This window comes from Ipomoea triloba, chromosome 1 (assembly GCF_003576645.1).
Source record: "Ipomoea triloba cultivar NCNSP0323 chromosome 1, ASM357664v1".
Classification (NCBI taxonomy): Eukaryota; Viridiplantae; Streptophyta; class Magnoliopsida; order Solanales; family Convolvulaceae; genus Ipomoea; species Ipomoea triloba.
The window spans coordinates 30827049-30837598 of NC_044916.1; the positions used below are offsets into that span (position 1 = coordinate 30827049).

General features: G+C 30.2%; 1 protein-coding gene across 1 annotated transcript; it reads left to right on the forward strand.

Moving 5' to 3' along the window:
- Positions 1-6330: 6330 nt before the first annotated feature.
- On the forward strand, positions 6331-7959 carry LOC115999730 (extracellular ribonuclease LE-like). The gene is made up of 4 exons (XM_031239632.1): positions 6331-6876; positions 6968-7126; positions 7262-7460; positions 7528-7959. Exons 1-4 carry the CDS (start codon positions 6712-6714, stop codon positions 7749-7751), a joined length of 747 nt encoding a protein of 248 aa, XP_031095492.1. The 5' UTR covers positions 6331-6711; the 3' UTR covers positions 7752-7959.
- Positions 7960-10550: the final 2591 nt, after the last annotated feature.

A 10550-nucleotide genomic window follows, 5' to 3' on the forward strand; every position in this document is an offset into this window, starting at 1 on the left:
TTACTTAACACGTTTCTTTCATCCAAATTTTTTTCTTTTTGTTTTTCATGAATAAAAAAAGAAGTGATGATGGTGGGGTGTTTGAAAAATAGATTATCAACCAAAGTTTGACTTGCTTAATCAACTTTAACAATCTGAAAGAAATTAAAAATTAAAATAAAAATTAGCTTTAAAAAAAAAAACAAAAACAAAAACAAAAAGGCTCTCTTTAGTTAGGAATCTATATCTATACTATATATAAAAACAATATCCTCCTCCCAAATTTTCCCACCCAAACTTAGTGGCATTTTAGTAAATTTATTTATTTTATTCATTTATTATTTTATTAATTATTCATATATATATTTATTCATAAAATCATTCAATTGCTAAGAACATACCAATTTCATACCCCAATTTCATTCACCTATAATTGATTAATTATCCATATATATTTATGATAATATGGTAATATTGTTAATATAAATTGGTGATTAGTGATATATTCATAATCTATACTATATATTCCTAAAGATATATATTATTCTTAATCAAATCAAGTCATGTATTATAATCTATACTATATGTATAAAATATAATATTTTATATTACTATATTATAATTATAATTATAATATTATAATATATAATATTATAATATATTTTCATATATTTTATACTATAGATTAGAATATATTTTGAAATGGAATTTAAAAATTAGGAAAAATATATTCTAATCTATATGTATAAAATATTATTTTATATTAAAAGAACGAAAAAAATGTAAAAAAATAAAATCTCCAGATCGGTGAAAAAAGGCATGAAGCACGTGTTACTATGAAAGTTATACATCTTTATAATAATAATAATAATAATAATAATAATAATAATAATAATAATAATAATAATAATAATAATAATAATAATAATAATAATAATAATAATAATAATAATAATAATAATAATCGGAACAAATTATAATTTATACGTAGGATTACAAATTTCATTTAGAATTAATAATTAAAAATGTTAAGTAATTAATAATACTTTTCTTTTGAAAAATTAACAAATTTATAATTCTCACCATTTCTACCTATAAATACAATGGATGGTTGATTTTGAAAATCATAATTCTTCAATTTGCACTGTCTGTCTCTTCTTCCCGTTCTATGTGAAATCATATATTGGCGGCTCTCTTATTTTCTTCTTCCACCGCCCTGTAAATAGAATGGATTGTTGTTGCATCCATTATAATATCGATTATAATATCATTTTACAATATCGATTTTATGATAACTATTATTTGTTAAAGCACAAGATTGCTTTTGTTTTAATACTTTGACATTAGTCTCAGTGTTTATACTTTGATTTATGTATGTGTATGAAATATTTGTCATAGTATGAACACATACTTCGATTTGATAATATTATTTCTTATTCATAAAAAAAATTAAAGCAATACTTTTAGTACTACGGATGTGACTAAGGATTATCTTAATTATTAAGGATATGTATTTAGCTTAGTAATAAAAAGACATAAAGTATATGAATTAACACTGTATTTAACACTTTAGTTTTACTACGGTATTCAACACACAGATAGTATCAAGTAGCATGCTCTTCCTTCTATTTTTGGTTTAGACTTTTCCTAATAAAATTTTTAAGTAATCAATTTCAACACTAATATACAAATCTTATATATAATTTCAAATAAATGTAAATTTTTAAATATTAGAATTTTTTATAATTCCATCAATGATTTTAGGATGCTTTTTCCACATAGAAAATATTATAAACCATTATAAATACTATTAAATATTTTACGAAGTCAAATCCTTTATATTGTATTAAACAAATCCTATATGTTTGCTAATAAGGTGGTAGTGTATATATAGGGGTAAATAATAAAAATAGGAGCTACAAAATAGTCCTCACAAGTTATTGAAAAAGAACTTTTAACGCAAAAACGGTCATGTGATATAAATTATGTTACATATAAAATTTTTTAAAATAAATGCAATCAAATGAGTCATATATTATTATTGATACTTTTGCATTGATCTTATAATCAAATAAATATACACTCTCAAATATTATAAATTATAATTATTTATAGATTAACCTTTAATTTTATTATTTAGATATATAATATACAAAATTAATCTGTGCATAGCACGGGTAATTTACTAGTAATTTTTAAAAAAGTTAGCTTTACCGTTGAGAGAGTATGAGCATGTATCTCCCCGCCGATCTCTCTTTATATATAGGGCCCGGCTACCCCTCTTCTCACCGCCTCTCCCTCCCCCAAAACTGCCTTACTAAATTCCACAGCTTTAAAGGGGTTCCCCTACGGCTACCTTGTTACGACCGCCAATAAGACCACCAAAAGCCTTTGTGGCACTAGTGTGACACAGAAGTCATGGGTGTTGCTTCGGGTGTGTTGAGATTGTGGCTCAATTTGCATGGACCATTTCTCCTATTTTGATGGCATTTGTACATGTTCTCCGTCTTCATTGCTCCTTCTTGCATTGCCGCACTTTTCTCTCAATTTTCATTGTATAAATAGTGTTCCTTTTCTTTGTATTCAATGCACCATCAATTCAATTAATTCATCCTTCTAATTTGTTTCTCTCATCTCTCACGTAGCATATATAAATATATATTATATTCATTAATTCCCTTTTGAGAGTTTAATATATATTTTATATTTTTCCCATTTTAGTGATTCATTTGTTATTTATATATTGTCCCTATTATTTAACTTCTATAATTCTCAATTTTCGATTATTCGCTTCCGCATTATTCCGCTATATTCCTAACAGGGTGAACACTAGTGTGACACAGAAGTCACGGGTGTTCATTCGTCCGATACTTCGGGCGAAACCACACAGAAGTTACGGGTGTTCATTCGTCCGATGCTTCGGGCGAAACCAATTCCCAGGATGTGACGGGCGTAATACGCGATGCAGCCGAGCCATCGCTCACCGTTATGGATGACCTCATGGAGCCCTAAGAGTACTTTACACTAGCTTAGGCGTGAGGATTACTTCACTTAAATTTAGCTTAGGCGTGAGGATTACTTCACTTAAATTTCATGAAATGTAAGTTGGGCTTGCTCTTTTGCTCAAATTGATTCCGCTTATGTGAATTTGGTTTTTAGTGTATATATTCAATTGGTATTTTGTGAATTTGGTTCTTAGTGTATATATTCAATTGGTATTTTTGTCATGTGCTCTTCTTAATCATTTGTTCATGTGGGCTCTATCCGCTTTACGCTTATTGAAAGCACAATTCTAGACATATGTTAGAATAAGAAAAAGCATGCATATTGGAGCTGAATAGCTCCACAGGTGTGGTCTCAAGTAGACCCGAAAGGAAAAAAAATATTATGGAATGAATGTTTGAGTTATTTTTTTTTTTTTTTTGAAAAAACAAAACCACACATATTAATAACTAACCGAGTTCATAACCGAATGTTTGAGTTATTTAGTGACAGTTTCTTCTTGATGTCTAGGGCGGACATCAAGTCTGCTGGATCTCATTACAGAGAAGGTTGGTATGTTGCACATAATTGTCTAATGTGAAAATATTTTACCTAAATTATCTACTTATTTCTTCTGGGTGGTCTATCTAGCTAAGTATTTACTGCTGGAGAAAAATGGAATCGTCAGCATTGTTGTGCATAAAGATTCAACAGCAGCAGATATCTTGCAGTCATTCGTTTCGTTCATGCTCTTGTCATGTCAAAACTTGCTGGCGGGAAGCGAGATGTGCATATGGAGAGTGAATTGTGGATTGAAAAGCACTACAAAATCTTCATTTCAAAGGTATTTTGTCTTACCTCAGACCTGCGTTTTCTTAGAGATGATGAAATAAATTGAAGAGCAAAATAGCATTGGAGTGTTGTTCCCTTAAAAACTATATATTGAAGCACACCATTTGATATCTGGTTACATAAGACAATGCTTTATCCCTTTTCCCCTTCCAAACTAGTGAAAGAACAATATATTTACTCTTTCCGTTACTATTTTTGCTTTTTGGCAGCTTCAATCATGTGGTTGGAAAACAGAACGCCTTTTGTCACCTTCAATTGGTTGGAGACCAAAATGGTTATTGGAGCCTTCTGATGATAAAGCAGACTAATAACATCATGAAGCCTCCTAGTTCCCGTTGAGATAAGATATATGGCACAATTCTATTTCTTTCCATGGGAACACTTCAGGGTTTTGAGTTTCCAACTTTCTTGCTGCCACCATGACTCTTGCAACATAGAGACCCGAAACAATTTCTTCGATGATCCATTATGGAGAACAAAATTTTCAGGTTCCAGTTGGCTGGTTTATAACTTGATGCTTTGTAGTCTTTCTGAGAAATAGAATTGTTGTTGAATGGTGTTCATTGATAACCTGGAAATCTGCTATGCTTTAAGACTCTTAAACAGGAAAGCCACCTGTGTGAGAACAAAATTTTCAAGTTCCAGTTGGGTGGCAAGGCTATCCAAGACCAGATACACACTCTCAGACTGGGCATGTGATTTGTCAAAGGCTATAAATTCATGGATAACACCTTCCAGTTCAATCCAACTACACCCCCTGATCTTTTCAACTCCATTGTCTTTCGTCTTTTTCCTGACTTGAGCTACTGCTTTCCAGTTTTGAGACATTGAATGTAAATTTGCCAGAAGTGTGTACCTGCCACTGTGATGAGGTTGTCTCCTGATCAGAAGATTTCCTACCCATTCTTGAGCATATATGAAATGTATGAGGATCGAACCTCATCCCAATCAAAGTTGGCATAATTGTTGAACATATAGTAGGAATATGCTAGAGTATATTATTGAAAAAGTAAGTACCCCACTCTATTACCCTAGCTTATTAAATTAAAATAAATTAGTAGCTACAAACAAAAAATACAGAGTAATACATATGTATTTCTTTAATTTAGAATTCAATGTTTACAATATCTTTATTCCAAAAAAAAAAATTATTCATTATCAAACAATTAAAAAAGAGATATAATTTCATTAGTTATATTGTCTTTATTTTTCTACAATACAAAAATTTATTACCTTCAAATTCATTAATTAATTATATTCACTACATTATTCATTGTCTTCTCTTTAGACTATCTTGTAATTAAATATCAAAATTAGAATACAAAATAATATTTATTTACTAAGTATTCTATCAAATATTTTACTTATATATATATACTTAGGTAATTTTAGTTTCACCGGACTAATCACAAGCCTACAACACCTCACCCCTAGAGCCACTGAAGTAAATCACGAGTCCTGCAATCAGCTCATCGCAGTATCACCTTTAATTGTGACATCAAATCTAGGACCAATCCATGTGACATCAAGTCAGACGACAAATCAGTACACACGGGGCAAATCTTTAATTGTGACATCAAGTCAGACAACAAACCAGTACATACGGGGCAAATATTTTACTTAATATTACTCTTGGAATGATGGAAAACGTTTGCTCTTTTAAATTTCGAATGTTGTCGGCTTTAAACTTTTGCTTTGATGTTGCGGCGTTATGGTTTGTGAGGTAGCTTAGAAACACGTTGGACCACTGCACATGATTCACGTATATGTATGTCGCAAGAGATGCAATGTGTGAACACCACATTTCTCATCACAATTGGATATATATGATGCATGCATGCTGCGCTAGCTTCAGAACTACTGCACATAAATTATTGCCATATCTCACCTATCTCATTACTAATTAAGTCTATTCATCTATCATCTATTTCTCATGTTCACATCACTTTACTATAATTAATGCAATTCATTAATTTCACCAAATCACTACATGTTATGTTAATATAATCTCATTATCCAATGAAATCGATATTACCATAATGCCCACATTTCTGTGAGACTGATTGGGTCAAGATAAAATGTAATACTTTATTCATGATTTGGTATTGCATTTGATAGTATCAGTATTATAATTCATCTTGACTCGACCCATTTCACGGATAAAGATCAGTGAGGCAGTCTCACACAAGTTTTTGGCTTACGGTAATGGTACATAACTTAGTTAAATCTATTACAATTTAATCAGATAAAGTCATATAAGATATTATTATACGGAGTACGTACAAAAATTTAATTCGATTAAATTGTACTTATATAAATATTGCCAAAGACCCTGTGGTCAAGTGGCATCCGGTGTCCCGTTTAACACTCCCACATGGATGATGGGAGTGGGTTGGAGGCAACTGTTAACTCGTTGTGCTTCAGTAGGTTGAGAAGTAGTACTCAAAAAAAAAAGTACTTCTATAAATATTTAAAACAATGTGGGTATCTAACATTATCAAAATATAATATGCCATTTCACACTACTCAGAATTATCATGCAATACAACCTTCCACATTAAGAGTTAAAAAAAAAATAAAAAGGCTTACTAATTACCTCGAAATTTTAAAAATAAATAAACAAAAAACTTGTGAAGAATATTGTGGGAATATCCTGAATTTGTGTGAATTTATTGAGTTATGACCTTTTGAACCCACATGGAAACATATACACTCAAACTAAAAACCTCAATTTCACTGTTCACACTCATTACAGTTTGCCTGTTCACATCTTTGGTCATTTTTAGCCTATAAATACATCCATAACCAGTGTTATTAGTACACCACTACATGCTTAGCAATAACATTTTTTTTATTAAATAATAGTTTAAATCCAGAAAGCCATTAATATAGTAAATTATGGCAATGATAAGATCTCAAATTTCAGTGTTCATAAATTTCTTGTTCATCATTCACTACTTTTTAGTTTTCTACCTTGCTCAAGGTTATGATTTCTTCTACTTCGTTCAACAGGTACGTCTACCTAGTATCGGACCACTTCCTGGTTTAAATTTAGGCGATAATGTATTATTCAATTGTTATATGTGTCTTCATTAATAGTCTACTATGTTAAATGATTAAGGTTTTGTTATAATTTTTGTGTTTGTTTATGCAGTGGCCAGGATCATATTGTGACACTAAGGATAGCAGCTGTTGCTACCCTACTACAGGGAAGCCAGCCTCAGACTTTGGCATCCATGGATTATGGCCTAACAACAATGATGGCACTTATCCATCAAACTGTGATTCCAGCAACCCCTATGATGAATCCAAGGTTTCCAAAAATTGAAAAATGTGTTATCTCAACTAAAAGTTTTAGCTAATAATTAAATTGCACGTACTTTTATGTTATATATATTACTCGAAATTCTTATTCGATTCGGGTTTGAATTTATTACTGGATGTGTAGATTTCAGACCTGATGAGCAGAATGCAACAAGATTGGCCGACCCTGGCCTGTCCAAGCAACAGCGGATCGTCGTTCTGGTCGCATGAATGGGAAAAACACGGGACATGTTCCGAGTCTGAACTCGACCAACACACTTATTTTGAGACCGCTTTAAATCTCAAGAATCAAACTTATCTGCTCCAGATTCTCGAGAGTGCAGGTATGAATTGAATAATAAAAATTCAAGAATCCCTCCAGGAACTGAAATCTAAGTGAATATATTACAGGAATCCAGGCAGATGGAAATTCTTACAACTTGAGCAGCATACAAACCGCAATTGAAAACGCAGTGGGATATGCTCCTTGGATACAATGCAACAGTGATGCAGGTGGCAATAGCCAGCTGTACCAGGTTTACTTCTGTGTCGGACCTTCGGGTTCTAACCTAATCAAATGCCCTGTTTTCCCCACAGGAACTTGTGCTTCCAGTATTAAGTTCCCATCTTTCTAGTATTCTGGGAATTGAAACTCTTTCATTTCTATTTCGTCCTTAGTTCCTTCTACTGTTAAACACTGCAACCCAGCATAGCATATATCATGAAAACACTTCTTCTCCTACAAGGATGTATGTTTTTATCGCATGCAGCAAAAAAAAAAGTTATTGTATTGTAAGTGATGTTCTGACTCAATGAAGTCTTTCTTCATTTGGTTAATTTTCATTTCGATTTGCATTCTATACCAGTTTTAGATCATGCTCGCAAGGTAGACCCCAGTCTAAAACAACAACATTTCATTGCGTCAAACGTGTTTTTTAACATTAAATTTTGAGTGAGCTTTTGAACACCATGTCATGAACATGTAACAAAATGAATATTATAGTGTCTAATTTATGAGTATTGAACTTTGAATTTATAGTGTGTAGTTTTTGAACATTAATATTTAAATTTTTGAACAGAGTATCTAATTTTTAAACATTAAGCTAAAATCTGAGTTTCTAAACATGTATATTATAATATATGAATGTTAAGTTTAGAGTTTTTGAACAACAATCACGTATTTTAGACTCTAATTCACGATATAATTTGTAGTTTTAGATTTTGTATATATATGATATGTGGCTGTGAAAGACTTAATTTAATATGGGCCGTATACAAACAACTGATCCAAAACTTAATTAGCAACAATTATTGGGCAAATTATGCTATGGACCCTTCTATGTCCACAATTTAAAAAATTGGGCTGTTTACTAATATAAAACTGTTTTCTGTTTTCTGTTTTTCAATTTTTCAGCTTTCATTTTCTGTTTTCTATTCTCTGTTTTCTGTTTAGAAAACTTGTTTACTAACACTTATTTTTGCAAATTTATTTTTTTGATTAACGTTATAAAATTAACAATAAATAAAAATATATCCGAACAAATAACCTATTAAGTTCACATAAAAATTTACTTTAGATAATATTAATATTTTTTTGAGCTAATATTTAAAATATGTTTGGATATATTTATTTGAATGACATGTATATAATATATAATTTTTATTTTGAACTCTGATATAGTAATATATGTGAAATTTCGATATCCGATAACAGGACCAAACTTGTATCCGATATAACATAATTAAAAATATCCGAACGAATAACCAATTGAGTTCAATCAAAATATGAAACTTAGTATAGATTTCAATTTTTAATTTTGATAATGTGAATGATGTATAATTTTAAGCATAAATAAATAAGTTATGTTTAAATAAGTAATGCAAGTAAAAAAAAGATAGAAGATGATAATAAATGTAATCATAGTAATAAACACATATGTAAGTAGATAATCGTGAGAATGTAGTTATAGTGACATATAGTCTAATAGATGATAGCTGATTCTGTTTTCTATTTAGAAAACAGTTTTTAATAGTGTTTCAGTTTTCTAGAAAACTGGAAAATTATTTTCTGTTTTCAAAATGGAAAAACTGTGCTAGTAAACATGTTTTTTGTTTTATGTTTTCTAATTTTCCAAATTTCCAGAAAATTGGAAAAGATTTCCAGTTAGTAAACAGGCTTCCCCACAATTTTAAATTTCAATATACAAAATTACATTACTCAAAATTCACAATTTTTGAACTTTATATTCACAATTTTGTTATATATATTCAAAAATTGTGTTATACTATTGAATATAGAGTTATGAAATTGTAAATATAGAGTTAAAAATTTATGAATATAGAGTTCAAAAATTGTGAACATATAATTTAAAAATTGTGAACATGGACCTGATCCATCTTGCAAGGTGGACCCGGGTCCATGTCATAACAACCGCAATTATTGCGCCCATCTTGTGGAATTCATATATGGGCCAATACCAGCATATTCCTTAACATGGTGTTTGGTCAATTATTATACCGCGGAACATGGTTCACCTTGTAAAGTGAATCACTAACATAAGTTTTATTTGTTTTAGTATACTATGTTAACTTTTTTGTATACTGAAAAAATTCATTATTTAGTATACCACTTAAAGTTGAATCTTCAATATACTAAAAATGAACACTTATCAATTGTTCAGATTGCAATGTGGACCATGGTCTATAGTATCGTGGAATAAGCAGAAATTAAACCGTGCTTCATGGAATAAGTCTATTTCACTGTTTGATTTGTTTTTATAATCACATAATAGAATTACACATAATTGTCTATTCCCTTTGCAATGAGAATAGTTATTTCGCAAGCCCCTATGGTATTAATTATTTCTGTTTCATCAAGAATAACTAATTGTATTAAAATACTTAAATCACCCTTATAGAAGATGACAATGATGGCATTAGACCACAATGTATATTTTTATCAACTCTAACATATATATATGTGTGTGTGTGTTATAGTATATGGATACATTCTTAACTAGCTTCAAAATTTATCAAATTATTTTGTGTGTTTGGATATAGGGTTTATTGGTGATTGAAAGTTTGATAATAAAAACTTTTTTCATCGAACCAAATTTGCTCTAATAGTGTGGACTTGTGGACCATATTTACATTTACACCTACCTGACTACCTCATCTGTCTCCAAGACAACCTCAAACACATGTTATCAATAACTTATAATACCGGCCTCGCAACTTAATGTAGTAGTTCGTCACCTGACTTAATGTCAAGACTAAAAGTAATAGTGTGGAGTATGAATTCCACTAAAAAGCATAATTTGAATCTTTTAAACCCAGTTATATATGCATTAACTTTAAAGGTGAAATTATGTAAACTTAAAAAATTAATCCAACAAAATTAAAATCACCTTAAAAAAAAAAAAAAAAAAAAAAAC

Bases quoted from the DNA above. Each gene is read 5' to 3' on its own strand.
- LOC115999730 (XM_031239632.1), top strand. From the start codon at position 6,712: ATGGCAATGATAAGATCTCAAATTTCAGTGTTCATAAATTTCTTGTTC. The intron at 7,127-7,261 runs GTTTCCAAAAAT...CTGGATGTGTAG, and splicing joins ACCCCTATGATGAATCCAAG to ATTTCAGACCTGATGAGCAG. The intron at 7,461-7,527 runs GTATGAATTGAA...AATATATTACAG, and splicing joins CCAGATTCTCGAGAGTGCAG to GAATCCAGGCAGATGGAAAT.